The 20,042-nt window shown below is 43.4% G+C and overlaps 1 protein-coding gene across 1 annotated transcript in view; it reads left to right on the top strand.

Moving 5' to 3' along the window:
- The window catches only part of RTKN2 (rhotekin 2), a 100,676-nt gene that overhangs the window by 48,327 nt on the left and 32,307 nt on the right, over positions 1–20,042 (top strand). The window contains exons 5-7 of the mRNA XM_089683205.1: positions 3,252–3,369; positions 13,797–13,994; positions 18,694–18,788. Coding sequence (XP_089539331.1) covers positions 3,252–3,369; positions 13,797–13,994; positions 18,694–18,788 — 411 coding nt within the window. The remainder of the gene's footprint in view (positions 1–3,251; positions 3,370–13,796; positions 13,995–18,693; positions 18,789–20,042) is intronic.

The raw sequence follows: 20,042 nt of genomic DNA, 5'->3' as shown, positions 1-20,042 counted from the left end.
GGCATGCATATGTATTATGACTCTGAGATGCTGGTTAGGTTATATTCCCACTTAGGCTATTGCTAAAAGCTGCAGCTTCAAGCGCTGAAGAGCTAATGGAGAGGTATTTTTTTTCTTTGTTTTTTAAAAAGTAGCAAAAAATAATATAGAGTGCTATCTGCTTACCTTTTTGGCAGAAAGAAGACTCCAGCATGGAATAAAGCATCCTCCAAGAGCTTGGTCCTAAGCAATCCTGTCTCCTGTTGTCCAGGACAAGTTGCTTCACCAGAACAGTCCAGGGTGGATTAAACATCCACCAAGTGCTCGTTCTAGGACGCCATCGCCAGTGACCCATTGCAGTTGTATGGAAATGGGACAAGGAAAATCTTGTCACTGAAATGCTTCAAAGAAGAGTAAATCCTCTGGCCAGCAGAGGAAAAGGTCTTCTACCTCTTCTGCTCCAACCCACCCTGAAGTGGTGGCTTGTTGGGGCTGTTCAGCTGACGCATTGCCAGGGGAACTGGTGGGCAAATTGGTGTGCACATCCATTCTTAGGTAGGGGGCACGTGACAAAGCTGCAGATGCACAGCAAGTAAAATTGTACATTAGAGACACAGCAAAAAGTTCTTCACCCAAAAAACAGAAGAGAAAAAAAGTGTGTCAAAAGGATTGCAATTTATGGAATATAGTTCCTAAAGTAGCCACCTCTTTACAGGGATTGGCTAGCCACATAATGCTTCCACTTGAAGGTTCGGTGTCTTTTAGGGATCCAATGGACCGCAATATAGATACAGATCTGAAGAGGATGTACAGTGTGGCAGGACCATCCCCTATGGCCCTCAAACTGTGGGTGGCAGAAATGGAGTCCTGTGGTTCAGGATAAGTGCAGTTTTTCAGGACAGCTGTGGACTTCATTGCTGAAGTGTCAGTGGATCTAGTCAGAATGACAGCAATGTTAATGGCTCACACAGTAACAAAAGAGCCTTATGGCTAAAGCATCGTTCTGCTGACACTGCCTCTAAACACAGCCTTGGCTCGATTCTGTTTGATGGGAAGCCCCATTTTGGCAAGACCTTTTTAAAGCTGCCATTCAGCAGGTATCCTGTGGGAAGTCAAGCCTTATCCTTCAGGAGAAGAGATGGCAACGTCAGTCCTTTTCACTCTTTTTTCAGAAGAGTTGAGAATCGTTTCAAAGAAGCCAGTACATACAGGCCTGGTGGGCCATTTTTCAGACATTGGAAGAATGTCAGTGCAGCATTTCCCAGTAAAGATCAGTAAAAAATGGAACTGCAACCATCTCACAGACGTCCAGGCTGTCCACGGAAGTGAACACCTCGGCAGGAGCATCTTCTGTTAAGGGTTGATGAAAATCGCCATGCAACTTCACTTCAGTTATCTAAAGACACAACATGGCGTACACTGCAGAGGAATGCCATGCATGGGTGTCATCCACAAAGGAAGCTTCTCCTAAAGCCCACGTGCAAAAAAGCCTGCCTAGCATTTACCAGGGCCCATTCTGAAAAAGACAACTACTGGGTACTCTGAAGTGATGAGACCAAGATAAATGTTTTTGGAACTTATGGCTTCAAAACTTTATGGCGTCGCAAAGATGAGGACATTACACAATACACACGGACACACAATCCAAACTAACATTATCAACCTATTTGAACAGGCAAACATCGGATCCTTATTCACGTAGTGCCTACCAACAAAGATATATTACAAGGAATATTCACCAATTCGATCATGTACTCAACAGGAATTATCGATATTTAAAATATCACGTAGGCTCTGAAATTTTGACCACTTTCCATACAAAATTATTTCGGTCGCAAAATGTTTCTGGGTTGCCTGCTTTAAATCCCTCCACAGAATTTCAATGGTATTTAATTGAAACTTTATCTTGTTTAAGAGAGATCAATTTCCAGTTCATCTTCAGCTCTGAGAGTTGTCCTCACATTTTCATCAAGCACAATTTTATATGATTCATAGTTGACTGAAAATCATCCCCAAACCATAAGCTTTCCATCGCCATGCTTCACAATTGTTATGAGATGGTTCTCCTAAGTGAACCTGTGCATGAAGAAGGGAGCCTTGTGTTCTGGGGAAGTGTTAAGGAGCTCTGGTAGTGGATCCGAAAATTTTTTGAACAATGCAATTTTTGTATTTTTCAGCTTTGTGATGAGTTTTGGCTGTACTCCTGATTTGCTGACAACAGTCTAACACAGGGGTGGGCAACTGTGGCCCTCCAGCTGTTGTAGAACTACAAATCCCATGAGGCATTGCAAAACTGACAGTTACAAGCATGACTCCCAAAGGCAGAGGCATGATGGGACATGTAGTTCACCAGCAGCTGGAGGGCCACAATTGCCCACCCCTGGTCTAACACATGGTTGTAATCAGCACAGAATGTGGAAGAGGAAGCTGTCTGCACTTGCATTTTATGAGCACTGTAATAATACAAACAATAGTTATTTTTGACAATCCAACATAGACAATCCTAACACAAAAGATCTCTCTCTCTCTCTCTCTCTCTCTCTCTCTCTCTCTCTCTCAAGCAAACGGTCTGCTGATCACCTTTTTGCACAACTTTCTGGATTCCCATCATGCTTTGCAGCTTCTCTGCTCTTTCTTTTGGCTTAATTTCTAAGGGCTACATATCCCATAGTACCTTGCTGCTTGAAAAGTGATTCCTGTACTGACTCCGCCTCCTGAAACTCTGAAACTCATCCTCTCAGCACCTGTGAAATATGACACAGCAATGCTTACACACAGGGCATGGTAAATGAAAGTCACATAATTCAAGTAGTAAATGTGGGGATCTTCACACTGTAAGTTTACCATTTTCAAGAGTGTTTAAATTTAATAGGAGTAAGCTAGAAATATTGAAATGCACTAGAGTAATGAACAGATGATTTAACATTTAACCATAGATATGCTTTAAGTAAAATGGATCACAAAAGCTGCTCAATTTGCTGCATGCACAGTTTGTTTTTGCCACATATATATTTTAAGTTGTGATGACACAGACAAGTCTTTCATCCTCTACCAAAGATGGCTGTGGTTTGTCAAAGGAATTTAATTAACATGAATATGTTGAAGGTGTAACAAGGAACAGTGGCGCCTCTGGATAATCCCTAGGCCTAAAAGTGTGTTTGCCTGCTGTTTATCAGCATGATGCCTAATTTAAATCCCATCTTTTAGCTTGTACACATGTGGCAATGCAGATCATTGTGAGCAATAAATATCATTCTTTTCTTTCTTTGCAGAATCACAATGCTACGCAGTTTTTTGCATGCTAAAACTGGACCATGAAATATTTGACACAGACATGATCATTGTGGACAAAACAATGACGGACATATGTTTTGAGAACATAATTGTATTGTAAGTACTTGTTTTAGGTTACCTGGCACTACACATAAAAGTTTACAGCAAACTGGAGCCAACATTGGAAATTAGCCTATTTTTTGTTTTTTTCTTCTCCGTGCTTACTAGAGACACAATAGAAGTGATCTAATCTAAGTGACATAGTGATATAATTGTAACAAACAAAGCTTAATTTTAGCTAAAAATAAAAAACCTAAAAATCAGCATAAGAAAACATAACATATAGTTATTATGGGTCCCTTCTGCTTATTGAGCTTTTAGGAGAAAACTTAGTTTATCCTACCCCTCGCCCAGTAATCTTCTGTTGCAACGGGGGTTAATAAAACTAAAGGGATGTCAGGAGTTCTGGACAGCTCTGTTATACCCACCTTTTCCTGCCAGATCCGCCATTTATAGAAGCCATATCTGAGTGGGGGTGGACAGATGCTGGATAGCTCTGCTCCATTCATAGATCCTGAGTCAATCACTGGTGTTATGAGTGTGGATTTGGTAGGAAAGGGTGGGCATAATAGAGATGTCCTGATGAGGGCTCCTGACAGCCCTTTAGTGGTATTAACCCCTTGCTGGGGGTTTTGTCCACGCCATTGCTTTCATGGGGGACTTGTCAGAAATAAATTACCTCTGTGATAAGAGACCTAAAGTCTGTTTTTCACCGAAAATGGAACGGGACAGCCAGTGTGTGCCTGAACTCTGTCTTGAAACCGTTAATTGAAGTAAAGCAGAGATCTCTGTTTAGAAAGTAGCAATGGCTCAGCACAGGGGGCTTCCACTATGGGCAGAGCCCTGGAACAGTCCCTCTAACAGGGTTGTATAGGCAACAGGCTGTCTCTCCTGAGAATTCTCTAAGGCCTACTCACTGTGATCCAGCTAATCTGAAGGACTTCTTCCACCTTCAGCTGACACTGGCTCAAAAGTATCCCAGGAAGATCCCTTTGGAATGCCGCCCTGCTTTCCCTGAGACTTTGGGATGATTGTTCAGCTCCTTCGTGAGCTAAAATCATTCAGGACTTCTAAAAGGTTCTTCTAAGCCTTGGAAGGTTTAACAGCATTTCCAGGCTGGGTCAATCTCCAGTAGGCAAAGGACTTTGCTACTCTGCTCCAGTCCCTATATACCTCTCTCAGCCTCCTGCTGGTCACTTTCCCAACTAGAGATTGGCTGAGGCTGTATAAAGGGCCAGCTCAGGCTCTAACTATCTGCCCACTATGTTCCAAAGATTTCTGGAAAGACAAGACGACAGGTAAGCCTGCAGCTGCAGAATCCAGAGTAGATGAAAAGTCATCACAGCTCCACTGGCTACAACAGAACCCAAAACAACTAAATTTACCTCTTTATCTCAGTAGCACCTAACTAGGATGGTGCTACAGTACCATTTTAAGGATAAAAATAAGATGATTTTGAAATTGCCGGCTTTTTGTTGCCCTGTCACAACCTTTTTCAGTCTTGTTACTGCCATCAAAGTAAGTGGTACGAACAAAGAAAAGGTGAAAGCACATTTTGCAACTAATTTGGGTTGATTGCAAATAAAAAGTGCATCTTGGAGATTCAGTGTCTCAGAAGTAGAGATAGGCAGAGGTTCTCCAATCCATAAAAAGCTGCATGTAATAATTGTCACAATAGTGTTCTGCAATGTAAAATTTCAAAGAATTTAAATATACTGTATCATCATCTACAGTACATATTATCAAAAAATTCTGAGACTCTGGATTTATCTCTGCCCTCACAGGGGTGTGGAAAGTTTTTTGAAAAAAAAACTGCTTGTCCAGGGACTAAATTGGTGTGCCAATCTACTTTCCCTTCAGGACAAGCTACTTGTCCAGATGAAAAAAATTATTACTTTTAACCAAACACCCCCGCCTGTTTCCAGCACCACATCCAGGGACTAGCAGGGACGATAGAGACCTTGCAGTGTAATGAGCACCAGTTGGCTGCTCCTCAGGAAAGGGGAGTGTCGGGCTTATCCTTTATCCCTTTCGCTGCCAGAGCCGTTTTTGCATTTTTGTACAAGATTACAAAAATCATTTTAGGCCTGAAGATTACATAAAACCCCCTAACATTATATATTTTCTGAAATCAGAGACCCTAGAGCAGTGGTTCTCAACCTTTCTAATGCTGCGACCCCTTAATACAGTTCCTCATGTTGTGGTGACCCCCAACCATAAAATTTTCGTTGCTACTTCATAACTGTAATTTTGCAGTGGGAGGACTAGCGCCCCATCACTGATGTCAGTGGGATGAATAGTGTCCCATCGTTGGTATCAGTGGGAGGAATAGTGCCCCATCATTGGTGTCAGTGGGAGGAATAGTGTCCCATCATTGGTGTCAGTGGGAGGAATAGTGCCCCATCATTGGTGTCAGTGGGAGGAATAGTGCCCCATCATTGGTGTCAGTGGGAGGAATAGTGCTCCATCATTGGTGTCAGTGGGAGGAATAGTGCCCAATCATTGGCGTCAGTGGGAGGAATAGTGCCCAATCATTGGCGTCAGTGGGAGGAATAGTGCCCCATCATTGGTGTCAGTGGGAGGAATAGTGCTCCATCATTGGTGTCAGTGGGAGGAATAGTGCCCAATCATTGGCGTCAGTGGGAGGAATAGTGCCCAATCATTGGCGTCAGTGGGAGGGAATAGTGCCTCATCATTGGCGTCAGTGGGAGGAATAGTGCCCCATCATTGGCGTCAGTGGGAGGAATAGTGTCCCATCATTGGTGTCAGTGGGAGGAATAGTGTCCCATCATTGGTGTCAGTGGGGGGAATAGTGCCCCATCATTGGTATCAGTGGGGGGAATAGTGCCCCATCATTGGTATCAGTGGGGGGAATAGTGCCCCATCATTGGTATCAGTGGGAGGAATAGTGCCCCATCATTGGTATCAGTGGGAGGAATAGTGCCCCATCATTGGTGTCAGTGGGAGGAATAGTGCCCCATCATTAGTATCAGTGGGAGGAATAGTGCCCCATCATTGGTGTCAGTGGAAGGAATAGTGCCCCATCATTGGTGTCAGTGGAAGGAATAGTGCCCCATCATTGGTATGAGTGGGAGGAATAGTGCCCCATCATTGGTATGAGTGGGAGGAATAGTGCCCCATCATTGGTATGAGTGGGAGGAATAGTGCCCCATCATTGGTATGAGTGGGAGGAATAGTGCCCCATCATTGGTATGAGTGGGAGGAATAGTGCCCCATCATTGGTATGAGTGGGAGGAATAGTGCCCCATCATTGGTGTCAGTGGGAGGAATAGTGCCCCATCATTAGTATCAGTGGGAGGAATAGTGCCCCATCATTAGTATCAGTGGGAGGAATAGTGCCCCATCATTAGTATCAGTGGGAGGAATAGTGCCCCATCATTGGTGTCAGTGGAAGGAATAGTGCCCCATCATTGGTATCAGTGGGAGGAATAGTGCCCCATCATTGGTGTCAGTGGGAGGAATAGTGCCCCATCGTTGGTGTCAGTGGGGGGAGGAATAGTGCGCCATCATTGGCGTTAGTGGGAGGAATAGTGCCCCATCGTTGGTGTCAGTGGGGGGAGGAATAGTGCCCCATCGTTGGTGTCAGTGGGGGGAGGAATAGTGCCCCATCGTTGGTGTCAGTGGGGGGAGGAATAGTGCCCCATCGTTGGTGTCAGTGGGGGGAGGAATAGTGCCCCATCGTTGGTGTCAGTGGGGGGAGGAATAGTGCCCCATCGTTGGTGTCAGTGGGGGGAGGAATAGTGCCCCATCGTTGGTGTCAGTGGGGGGAGGAATAGTGCCCCATCGTTGGTGTCAGTGGGGGGAGGAATAGTGCCCCATCGTTGGTGTCAGTGAGGGGAGGAATAGTGCCCCATCGTTGGTGTCAGTGGGGGGAGGAATAGTGCCCCATCGTTGGTGTCAGTGGGGGGAGGAATAGTGCCCCATCGTTGGTATTAGTGACACAAATGATGGGGCACTATCCCTTCCACTGACACCAATGATACTTACCTTGCTGACTCCTGCTCCAGCCTGGGCTCGCTCTCTCCCTCTCCCATCTACAGCCTGCATACCTGGCTGCAGCAGCAAAATTTGCACTTACCTGTCAGCTGTCTTCCTTCTCTGGCCTCTCTCTTCACTCGTTCCTGCAGCTCCCTCGATCTTCTTCGATCTCCGCGCGCTGCTGCTCGGCTCCTCCTCTCCAAGCTCCACCTTCTCGCCGGTGATTGGCCGCCTGTGTGCCTCTCCTGAGCTACAGTTCCGGTGGCCAATCAGCGGCGAGGAGGCGGTGACAGGGGCAGCATATCATCCCGCCCACACATCGCCGGAGACAGCAGCGGTGTCTCGGTTCCTAAGACCATCGGAAATGTGTTTTCCGATGGTCTTAGGCGACCCCTGGGAAATGGTCGTTCGACCCCCAAAGGGGTCGCGACCCCCAGGTTGAGAACCGCTGCCCTAGAGAATAAAAGTGGTAGTTCCAATTTTTTATGTCACATGATATTGCGGCAAAATTTCAGTAAAAATACAAGTAGGTTAATTTTAGGGCACAAAAAAAAGCAATAAATTACCCTTTTTTTTAAAAACATATACAAAAGATGAGGTTGCATTGAGTAAATGGATATCCAACATGTCAAACCTTAAATTTGCGTGTGCTTGTGAAATGGTGATGAATTTCGGTACCCTAAATTTTCTATAGCTGACGGTTTTAAATCCCTTTATTGGGCATAAGTTTAGTGTTATGGAGGAGGCCTGGTGCTAGAATTATTGCTGTCATCCTGGCGTGCGCGGCAATATGTAACGTGTATCGCAATCGACGTTCACATGCATAGGCACCCCAGCGTGTGCTTTTGTTTGTACGGTGTATATATGTGGGGGGGGGGGATGTTATGTGCTTAGGTGTAACTTTCATCACAAAGTCCCCTATGTGATATTAGGTGACAGATTCTCTTTTTATTGAGACATCCAAGGTCTAAAAGACCCTGCATGTCTCTTCTGTACTGAATGTAAAGCAGTGTACATCGCACCGCATTACATTTTCTGAATCTCTCAACAGGGACCCGGAAGTAACATCATAACGTCACTTCTGTGTCAGGACAAGAAGGGGAGTGGACATGTCTGCTCTCCTCCCTCCACTCTTGCTGAAGGCGGTGATCCGGGCCGATGGTAAGCGGAGCCCAGGAGATAGTGGGTGGGGGAAGGTTCACATGAGAGGGCGGAGAGGCTGGCACTGTGTGGAAGCAATCGGCAGCAGCGCTGCCACCCAAATGCTTCCACCTGACAGGTGAGCCCTGCTGCTTGCCCACAGTAGGGCTGAAAGTAGAAAAAAACTACCTGCCCAGCGCCCAGAACTACATGTGTCGGGCAATAGGAATTCAACATCCCTGCCTCAGATGGCACTGCATGAGAAACAGGCATGATTCTGTGATGAATATCACTGCTCGGGCTCAGGAATACTTCCAAAAATCAGTGTGAGAGCACAGTTGGCCATGCCCCCTTCACATCCCCCCCACAACACTGCCCCCCTCTCACATTACAACCCCCCCAAGTAGTATGCTTTGTCATCCTCACATGAATCCCCCCTACACACACACACACCACAGTACTGCCCCTTCACTTTACATGACTCCACCCCCTTCTTTACTTCACTTGTGTGCCCTGTCCTCTTGAAATCCACCCCCTCCACAGAGCACTGCCCCCCTTCACATCATATACCCGCACACACAGCTTGAGTATAGTGTCCTCTGCCCCCCTTCATTCTCCTGCCAAATGTGGGAGGCACAGCATTGAACGGCGTGCAGGAGCGGGTTAACTTGAAAAGTTAACCCTGGCAACCCCCACCCTCTGTTCAATGCTGTGCCTCCCACACTTTGTCCAGAAATGTTCTGCCTCACGCTCTCTGCTCTGCTGTTATATTAACAGCAGTGGAGGCTGGTGGAAAGTAGCGCTCCTAAATGGCATGACCATGGGTCCGGGTGGAACCGTGACTCGGTCCGCCATTTAGTGATGCCCGCTCTATAGTGTGTACTTGTCTCAATTAAGAGCACCAAGTGTCATTTCTGTCTTCTGCCTCGTTCCTCTATCAGCATGAATCACTTCTGACAAGTTTTCCTGACATCAAGAGAAAAATGGTGACGGGAAGGACCTCTAGCAGATTGCAACCTCAGCTCTGTTCCTGTGTGAAGGCAAAGGGGATGTCTGTTCCCTCCAGTCAGCTCTGAGTTCTCACTGAGCTCTGCAGTCTGTAATTTCAGCTCTCTGGCTCCTTCTTTTTTTTTTTTTTTTTTTTTATTCTGAACTCTCGGTCCAAGCTTTAAAATGTAACACTTTGAACGGATGTAGAGAAGAGATGACTGTTGATAAATGGGTACAACTTATGTGAGAGGATTTGTTTTCTCTCTGTATCACCTGAGGCCAGTCACTTCATTGGGTATATGTAAAGGTTTACAACCACTTTAACTAGCCTGTCTGTAGTCCAGACCTTTCACCAATTTTCACATTTTCCATTTCAAGATGTGTCAAATAGTTTCAAAGACAACCCAGGACTGTTAAGCAGTTAGCATTCTGTAAAGAATGGGACAACATTCCTCTCCCAAATCTCCTGCAACTGGTCTCTTCAGTTTCCAAATGTTTACCGAGTGTACATTTGATATGTTTACTATTGTAAATAAAATATGGGTTTATGAGATTTGCAAATCATTGCATTCTGTTTTTATGTGGATTTTACACAACGTCCCAGCTTTTTTGGAATTGGGGTTGTATATTGTCAAAACTTACCTGTTCTGAACCAGCAACAATTACTTTTATCTTCCATTCACATTGCTTGTGTTTGTCGCAGGCAAGGGAACTGGGAAAGCTGTTTCCAGCCTTGGACCTTGAGGTGTACAGCCGTGGCCAAAATTTGAGAATGACACATACAGTTTATTAATTTTCACAAAGTCTGCTGCTTCAGAGTTTACTATGGTATGCTGAAGTATAATTAAAAGCATTTCATAAGTGTCACAGGCATTTATTGACAATTACATTGTTTATGCAAAGAGTTAATATTTTCAGTGCTGACCCTTCTTTTGCAAGAACTCTGCAATTTGCCCTAGCATGCTGTCAATTGACTTCTGGGCCACAACCTGACTGGTGGCAGCCAATTATTGCATAATTAATGCTTGGAGTTTGTCAGAATTTGAGTTTTTTTGTTCACCTACCTCCTGGGGATTGATCACAAATTCTCAATGGGATTAAGGTCTGGGAAGTTTCCTGGCCATGGACACAATTTCAATGTTTTATCCCACAAGCCACTTATCAATTTTGCTTTATGGCAAGGTGCTCCATCATGCTGGAGAAGGCATTGTTCATCACCAAACTGTTCTTGGATTGTTTGGAGAAGTTGCTCTCTGAGGATGATTTTGTACCGTTTTTTATTCATGGCTGTGTTCTTAGGCAAAATTGCAAGTGAGCCCACTTGCTTGGCTGAGAAGCAATGCACACATGAATAGTCTCAGGATGCTTCTTCCAGATGCCCCAAACCATCAGAAAGGGGATTCATCAGAGAAAATTACTTTACCCCGGTCTTTGCAGAATATCAGTCTGTCCCTGATATTTTTCCTGGAGAGAAGTGGCTTCTTTGCTGACACCAGGCCAGCCTCCAAAAGTCGTTGCCTCACTGTGCGTGCAAATGCACTCACACCTGCCTGCTGCCGTTCCTGAGCATGCTCTGCACTGGTGGTGCCCCGATCCCACAGCTGAATCATCTTTAGGAGACGGTCCTGGTGCTTGCTGGACTTTCTTGGCGCCCTGAAGCCTTCTTCACAACAATTAAACCTCTTTCCTTGAAGTTCTTGATGATCTGATAAATGGTTGATTTAGGTGAAATCTTAGTAGCAGCAATATCCTTGCTTGTGAATCCCTTTTTGTGCAAAACAATGATGACTGCACATGTTTCCTTGTAGGTAACCATGGTTAACAGAGGAAGAACAATGTTTCAAGCTGCAGCCTCTTTTTAAAGTTTCCAGTCTGTTATTCTAACTCAATCAGCAAGATTGATCTCCAGCCTTGTCCTCGTCAACACTGACACCTGTGTTAAAGAGAGAATCACTTTACATAATGTCAGCTTGTCCTTTTGTGGCAGGGCTGAAATGCAGTGGAAATGTTTTTTGGGCGGATTACATTCATTTTCACAGCAGATAGACTTTGCAATTAATTGCAATTCATGTGATCACTCCTCCTAACATTCTGAAGCATATGCAAATTGCTGTCATAAAAACTGAGGCAGCAGACTTTGTGAAAATTAATATTTTGTGTCATTCTGACCAAACGTTTGGCCAGGGCTGTATATGTGCACTATGAGTATGGGCTGGCAGGGGCCACTCAGTGCAGAGACATTAAAAGCCTGTATTTATGCAGTTTTGAACATCTAGAAACACCTGCTGAGTAAAAGAAGAAATTTCCGTGCCTTTGGTGTCAACTTTTAAAGATGAACTTCTCCAGAATCCCTATAGTTCCCTTGTTTTAAAAATGCTTTTGCTGCTTGTTCAGAATATGTAAGTACTTTTAGTGTGCATGATATGGACACGAGTTCACTTTAAGTGTCTTAAGCTTGACAAATACTTTAAAGCGGAGCGCCAGACAAAGTTAAAAAAATAAGTCAGCAACTGCATAAACTAGCAGCTGACTTTTAAAAAAACAGACACTTAGCTGACCCTCGGTCCAGTGCTGTCCTCACCACAGCCAGTATCACTGGCCATGCTCTCTCCTCAGTTCTGGCATCTTAAGTGTGGGCACCCAGCTGTGACAGATTGCAGCTTCACAGCCGGGTGCCCACTGCACATGCGCGCGTAGCCTTGTGTATGTTCTTGTTGTCTTTCCCCCTGCACCCCCCCCCTTCCCCAAAGGTGCCAATTCTTAATGGAGAGCGGGGGACGAAGCCTTAAAGTGGAACTTCCCCTATTGCATGGAGCTCCGCTTTAATCACAGAATCACAGTACAGTCCATTTTAAAATGATTTCCTATGGGACATGTTCACACCTGTACGTTTTTTGAAAATGGTCCGGGACTTTTTTGAGCACAAAAAGTTGTGGTTTTGGTTCTATAGACTTCAGTGGAAATTCTGCAGAAAAGCATGTATTGCGTTTTTGCTGCATTTTGCGTTTTAAATCTGCCTAGCTGTAAAAAAAAAAAAAAAAAAGCAAGTGCAAAACGCAATGCAGAATCGGCTCAAACGCAACCTGAATAGGTGTGAACCTAGCCTTAAGGTAAAAAAAAAAACAAAAAATAAAAACACTCCCCCCCTCCCCCTTTCCCTAAATACTTACCGTAGTCTTCTATCGATCCAGTGTTGTGCCTGCATGTAGCTCTTCTCTGCCCTCTTCTTGCTCTCTCAGGCTACAGTGAGAACAGCGGTAGCCATTGGCCATCAAGTGCTGTGAGGAAGGCGCAGCAGGTGTGGCTGAGCCGTGCTGTGTGTCTATGTACACACACAGCCTGGGCCAGAAGAGTGCCCACATGGGTGCCACAATATCACACGGCTTGTATGGGGGCACTTGTAAGAAGGGAAGGGAGAGCGGTGACAGAATATCTCCAAAGATCAATATCCTTGCACAGAGCAGGGACGTATAACCCATTTTTCAGTTTAATTTTAAAAAAAAAAATTGCCTTTTGGAAGCACTTTAAAAATGAGTTTAAAATATATCAAACAAATGTAAAAAGCACTTGTTTTCCTCCAACAAAATGTGTACCTTTTTGGTGCACATTTAGCAACTGCCTTTCATATATATGGTAGCGGTGGCACATCAAAGTGAGGGAATTATAGGGCAATTATTTATCTAAACTGTTGAACTAGAAGTATTTTTAAGACTTCATGAAACATATTGAGTATCGTAGTTTGTCACCATTTTGTGGATGCACGTAAATGTTTCGACTTGGCAAATTTGCTGTCTATTAACGTAACACAATCTCATCTTTTATATTTAAATACATATTTAGAGGATTATTGTGTTCAGTTTTGTGTACACTAAAACTAATTTTAGCATATTTTTTAAGCTGTTTAAGAGAGAGGTTGAGCAAATTTCATGCAACATAGTTTTTCAACTACCATCTTTTTATTTTGCAGGGCTTCTGTTTTAAAAAAATGTTTAAGGGGTTTTAGGTCATCTTAGGACAAAATGTGCACAGTTTAATAATATGGGGGGAGGGGAGACTCTGGCAGCAAAAGGGTTAAACTTCATTTATCTGGAAGCATACTGTATATCCATTGCTCTGTAAAGGACCATACATAGAAAACTGGCATTAGACATTTGCTACAGAATTCTTATCCAGATGCTATTTTACGGTTAATTGTTTTGGCTTTTGTATGTGTTTTTCTTATGTTCTGTCTCGCTTATAAAATCCGCATAATAAGGAAACATTGATTAATCCATCTCAGCTGTTCATGTGCTTTTAATGTGAAGTGGACATTGTTTTTATGGTGATATATAACAGATGTTTAATTGTATTTACAGCACAGAAGCAAGACCAGACTTTCAGTTAAAACTGGAAGTATATAGCTGTTGCATGGAGGAATCATCTATAACAAACACTCCCAAGAAACTTGCACGGAAGCTCAGAAACTCAATTGGGAAATCTGCTGGGAAGAAATTTAATTCAGAGACTGAAGAATCTGAGCCAGAAGCTTTTGTGTTCTCAAATCTTCACATGCCGTGAGTTATTTTTGCAACCTTTAATGTTACTAGTAAAGTATATATACTCAAGGTTTTGTTGCTGGGAAATCTGGATGACTAGCTTAGTAACTTGCTTTTTGCTTCATGTCATGTCTTTGCTGGTGGTAATTCTTAAGCAGAGTAGTACACTGTAAATACCTCTAGATGTCACTATTGGGATTGTGGTTATTTAGTGTTGTACTGACATAAAGGCCTCAAAAGTTAATATTGTTACTGCTTGTAAGATCACATTCATATATGCTTTAATTTGCAAACATTTGAAGAAAGAGTAAATTGATTTTAAAGGCAAACTCTATTTTCAGTGCATATTTTGAGCTCTTGTAATGTTTTTTTTCCTGCATATTAAGGAACACAGGGTCAAATAATTTTGGTACACTGGGTTATTATGCTGCCTTCAGGAAACTGGACACTGGAAAACAAAGTTTAAAAAAACAGCCCAGTGCAGCACCACCCACTCCCATGCTGCTTTTTTTCAGAGGAGAATTAGGACCAGTCTGTATACAGTTGCAAGAAAAGTATGTGAACCCCTTGGGATTACGTGGAGTTTTGCATGAATTGGGCATAAAATGTGCTCTGAACGTCATCTAAGTCACAACAATAGAAGAATACAGTCTGCTGAACATAATACTACACACAGATGTTGCCATGGTTTAATTGCACATAACATGTAAACATTCACAGTGCAGGGAGGAAAAAGTATGTGAACCTTTGGACTTAATAACTGGTTGACCCTCCTTTGGCAGCAATAACCTCAACCAAACGTTTCCTGTAGTTGCAGATCAGACCTGCACAACGATCTGGAGTCATTTTGGAACACTCCTCTTCACAAAACTGTTTCAGTGTAGCAATATTCTTGGGATGTCTGGTGTGAATCGCTCTCTTAAGGTCATGCCACAGCATTTCAATCGATTTGAGGTCAGGACTCTGACTGGGCCACTCCAGAAGGCGTATTCTGTGCTGTTGCAGCCATTGTTTTGTTGAATTACTTGTTTGCTTTGGGTCATTGTCCTGTTGCATCACCCATCCTCTGCGGAGCTTCAGTTGGCGGACAGATGGCCGTACGTTTTCGTGCAAAATGTCTTGATAAACTCTGGAATTCATTTTCCCATCAATGACAACAATCTGTCCAGGCCCTGAGGCAGCAAAGCAGCCCCATACTATAATGCTCCCTCCGCCATGTTTTACAGTGGGGATGAGGTTTTGATGTTGGTGGGCTGTGCCTTTTTTTCTCCACACATAGTGTTGTGTGTTCTTCCCAAACAACTCAATCTTGGTTTCATCTGTCCACAGTATATTTTGCCAGTAGTGCTGTGGAACATCCAGGTGCTCTTTTGCAAACTTCAAACATGCTGCAATTTTCTTTTTGGACAGCAATGGCTTCCTCCGTGGTGTCCTCCCATGTACTCCATTCTTGTTTAATGTTTTCCTTATTGTAGATGTGTCAACAAAAATGTTAGCATGTGCCAGAGATTTCTGTAGGTCTTTAGCTGACACTCTGGGATTCTTCTTTACCTCATGCAGCATTCTGCGCTGTGCTCTTGCAGTCATTTTTACAGGACGCCCGCGCCTAGGGAGAGTAGCAACAGTGCTAAACTTTCTCCATTTGTAGACAGTCTGTCTTGCTGTGGACACATGAACATCAAGGCTTTTGGACATACTTTTGTAACCCTTTCCAGCTTCATGTAAGTCAACAATTCTTGATCTTAGGTCTTTTGAGAGCTCTTTTCTGCGAGGCATGGTTCACATCAGACAGTGCTTCTTGAAACCAGTAAACCCAAAACAGGTGTGTGTTTTTTAAGGGCAGGACAGCTGTCAGCAACACATCCAATATAATCACACTGATTGGAGTCAAGGTTGGCTCACTCCTGGCTCCAATTTGCTCTGGGAGAAGTCATTAAGCTAGGGCCTCACATACTTTTTCCTCCCTGCACTGTGAATGTTTACATGTTATGTGCAATTGAACCATGGCAACATCTAATGTTTGTGTAGTATTATGTTCAGCAGACTGTGTTCTTCTATTCTTGTGACTTAGATGACATTCAGAGCACATTTTATGCCCAATTCATGCAAAACTCCATGTAATCCCAAGGGGTTCACATACTTTTTCTTGCAACTGTAGCTCTTCAGGCATTGGGATCTGCTGTTGTGGTCTCCTAGACACTTCCGGGTTGATTTACTAAAGTCAAATAAAATGTTTTCTATAAAAGGGAAGTTGCATTTTTCAAGGGCATTTGCCCCAGAGCTTAGTGATTGTGGTGAAATAAAAAATAGAAAAACAGTATTTTTGCTTTGCTTGGATGATGGAAATCAGCAGAACTGCACCTCATTCACTAAGCTCCAGGACAAAATACCTTTGAACATTGCCTATTTTCATTTAGTAAATCAACCTGTTTTTGTAACTTGTGAGGCATATACCGTGATACTGAGAATGAGAATCCAAGCTCTGCTGTGTCCCTGGCACACCTTGTGTCCGCTGTAAGAAAACTTATTAGCCTGGGTCCTCTCAGAAGCCCCCAGCTTGTTAATGTTTCCAGTACTCACTACTACAGTCTGTTTTATATAGTGATTGCCCTAAGCCAGATAGTGTTTACTGCCTCCCAAGAGTTTTTTTTCCCATCAATATAGAGGAGGGGTTCCTTTTAAAAGTTGCCCCCCCCCCCCTTCTGGTATTAGTGTTGTTTAGCTAGTGATTACTATACACCTTCAAATCCAGACTAGGTCTCCTTTCGGTATACATATAGAGAACCCTTTGGCTCAAATGCTGGTCTGTGGAGCTTCAATGTGAAAGACTATCTGGATTTTAATTGGAAATGTCTGTTTGGCAAATCCCTGGTCAGCTCTCTCAAACACATTACTGGGGGAAAGGGCACCCTTTTGCCTCTGCAAAGGAAGGCTAAGTTTAGAGTTTCTTTTAGAATGTCCGAGGCCTTAAAATCCAGGGTCAAGCCTGGGTATTTTTTGTGGGCTAGGAAGATTTGAGTGTCCCAAACCAAGTCCTGCTTAGATACAGATTGTGGTATTCAGGGCATCTATGAACTGGCACAATTCCTTCTGTCAAGGTGTTGTAGCTGTTCTAGAAGAGGAAAGTTTCTAGGCTTTCTACTAAAATCTTTTCACAGTTTCCAGAGTGAAAGGGGGCACTTGCCCTATGCAGGACCTAACGATTCTCAATACCTTACTGTGGTTACAAATATTTCATATAGAATCTATAAGGTCAGTTATTGGGGAAGATGTACTAAAACTGGTGCATCTGTGCATGGTAGCCAATCGGCTACAAACTTCAGCTTGTTCAATTAAGCTTTGGCAATAAAACCTGGAAGCTGATTGGTTTCAATGCAGAGTTGCACCAGATTTTGCCCTCTCCAGTATTAGTAAGCAACCCTCATTGCTTCCCTCTTTCCAGGAGATTTTCTGGCTTTTGGGGAGTTCAAGGATGCCTATTTGCAAGTTCTCATTTTTCAGTTGTATCACTGCTTCCTGCATATTGCAGTGGACATCCAACATTACAAGTTTGTCACCTGTCTCTTTGGTGTACATACCGTACCGTGGGTCTTCACTAAAATGCTAGCCACTGTACTTGCTTTGCTTGGCTCTCAAGAAAATCCTATAGTGGGATACCTGAATGGGCATCTTTTGCTGAGGGAACAGGTGGCACACACTTTCAGTCACTGTCCAAAATAGGTTTAAGTGAACACCCAAAGTTCATGCTGGAACCTACTTATCACTTGAAGTATTTAGGCCTTCTGGATACCTCTTCTTTATGGGGCTTCCCACAGGAAAAGCTTCAAATGTTGCTCTCATGGTCTGTTGCTAAAGTCCAGGAGCTTTATGGTGGCCTCATTTGAAGCAATTCCATATACCAAATTTCACTCCAGACTGTTGTAACTCAATATTCTGGCTACATAGCACAAGAAATCCCAGGACAATTCTCTGGACAATTGTGTTAACCTGACCTCCAAAACCTGGCTTTTACTGGCCTGGTGGGTCACAGATTAAGCCCTGGAGTCTGGAAATTTCTCACCCCTTGGTCTAGAAGGTTCTTACAACTGATATATTCCTGTTGGCCTGGGGAAGCAACCTGGACACTGTGGCGCAAGGGACTTGATCATAAGAGGAATCCTGTCTCCTGATCAACACTCTGGAACTACGTGCAATTTTGGTTATCCCTTCAACAATGAACCTTTCTACTGCTTGGTCATTCAACCAGGTTTAAGTAGAGCAATGTTCTGGTAGAGGCTTACATTAACCATCAGGGAGCAGCCAAAAGTCTTGCAACTCTGAGAGATGCAGATCAGATTCTGGCTTGGATGTTCAGCCCTTTCCACCATGCACATCCCAGTTGTGGAAAATTGGCACACATTGAAATTTCATCAGTCATCTCAAGCTGGCCATAGATGGATCAACATTTGGCTGGTTCAGCAGGGTCTGCTTGCTGTGGGGGCACTCTACAGGAGGAAAGGCCCAAGAGCACTGGTGGTGGACCCGAGAAGAGGAGGACTGGCGCTGTTCCGTGCAAAACCATTGCACAGGGCAGGTAAGCATGACATGTTTAAAAAAAAAAGAAAAAAAAAACCTGCCTTTACAGTTGCTTTAAGCTTCATTTTAACTAGTGAACATTGGTCCTGCTTGGTAAGCTCTTACCTGCTAATATCTGCTAATCTTCTTTGTCATCTCTCAGGGGAGCAAAATTCAACCTATTGGCTCATATAGCATTCACTTTGGACAGTGTAGAGGACAGCTTCAGAACCCATACCATTACTGTAGCTGGGCACGGTAAGTCGCACTTCACTAAATGTTTACTGCAGTCCATGTTTACTGCATTTTCTGCCTTAAAGCATTTAAAAGAACTGTGTTACTAAACCCAGGACCCTGCATTCACCATATCTGGTCTCCCACAGTACACAGAACAAGGAAATGCAATTATTTTCGTAAATATAAACTGCAAAATACCTTTTCTCATCAAAAGTATATAGCAGTCATGTGATTTCTATCGGTGTCCAGCTGAGCATGGGTTAAAGCTTGTAGGAGGAGTTTTCATTCTTCTCTCACTGCTCTATGAGATTGCATATCCCCAGACCCTCTGTCTGGACAGTGCTGATTGGCTATGTGCTGATCACATGCGCCCTCCCAAGAAAAAGAAAACTCTCTAACAGTACACACCAAACTGAGCATGTGCAGTGTGTCCCCAAGGCTTTGTTCTGTCGGGAGATGAAATGGGGAATGTGGAAGAAGGGGAAGATCAGAGATGTCAGGCTCAAGCCTCCTTTTTACACAATGCAGAGGATTAACCCCTTAAGTTCCACAGTGAGTATAACAAGCATGTTTTATTGCATATACAGACTGATTTTACTGTTGTGGGTTTAGAAACACTTTCAAGCGGGGTGTCTAAGAAAAATAAAAACCTATTCAGTACACCTCTGCAATATATATACACATTTCCCTATGTTTAGTCCCTTTTTAAAACAACTGCAAGCACAGAAAATTATTTGCTTAGCCTGCCTGAAATCCAGTAAACTTCCATATTCCTGTTGTGAATTCTTCTGAACATACAGTATATCACTATTAGTGTTATCATCCCTGTTCTCTTCTGCTGCCATTATCTCTCCCTCTCCACTTGCATACATTGATTTCTTTGCCTACAAAACATTGGTGCTGCCTTAACTCCCGCGAGGCTGATTGCACACAGTGTTTGTAGTAGAGGGCCTTTGAGAGATGTAGTACTGGGGGCATGCTTATGTCAATTAGAAATGACCTCCCAGCAGCTGCACCTGCAAGCATTTTTACAAATTTGGCAATGTTGTCAGAGGGAGTATAAAATGTTTGTTCTTGCTACAGGAACAAGGTAAAAAACAAAAATTGCTGGGACAACTAGTTTTAACCAGCACAGTTTGTTTGAAGAAAAAAAAAAAAAGAATTAATTCCTAAATGCACAAAATATGCTGTAATTATTAAAAGGGATTTTGAGAGTTGTTTATTTTTAGAAATCATACTTGGCTAGTGGATGCAGCATCGGTTCGTTGCTGCATC

The sequence above is a fragment of the Staurois parvus genome, unplaced genomic scaffold, assembly GCF_062004578.1.
Source record: "Staurois parvus isolate SC_StPar_1 unplaced genomic scaffold, SC_StPar_1.0 ptg000303l, whole genome shotgun sequence".
NCBI lineage: Eukaryota > Metazoa > Chordata > Amphibia > Anura > Ranidae > Staurois > Staurois parvus.
This window is presented reverse-complemented; position numbering and strand designations above follow the sequence as displayed.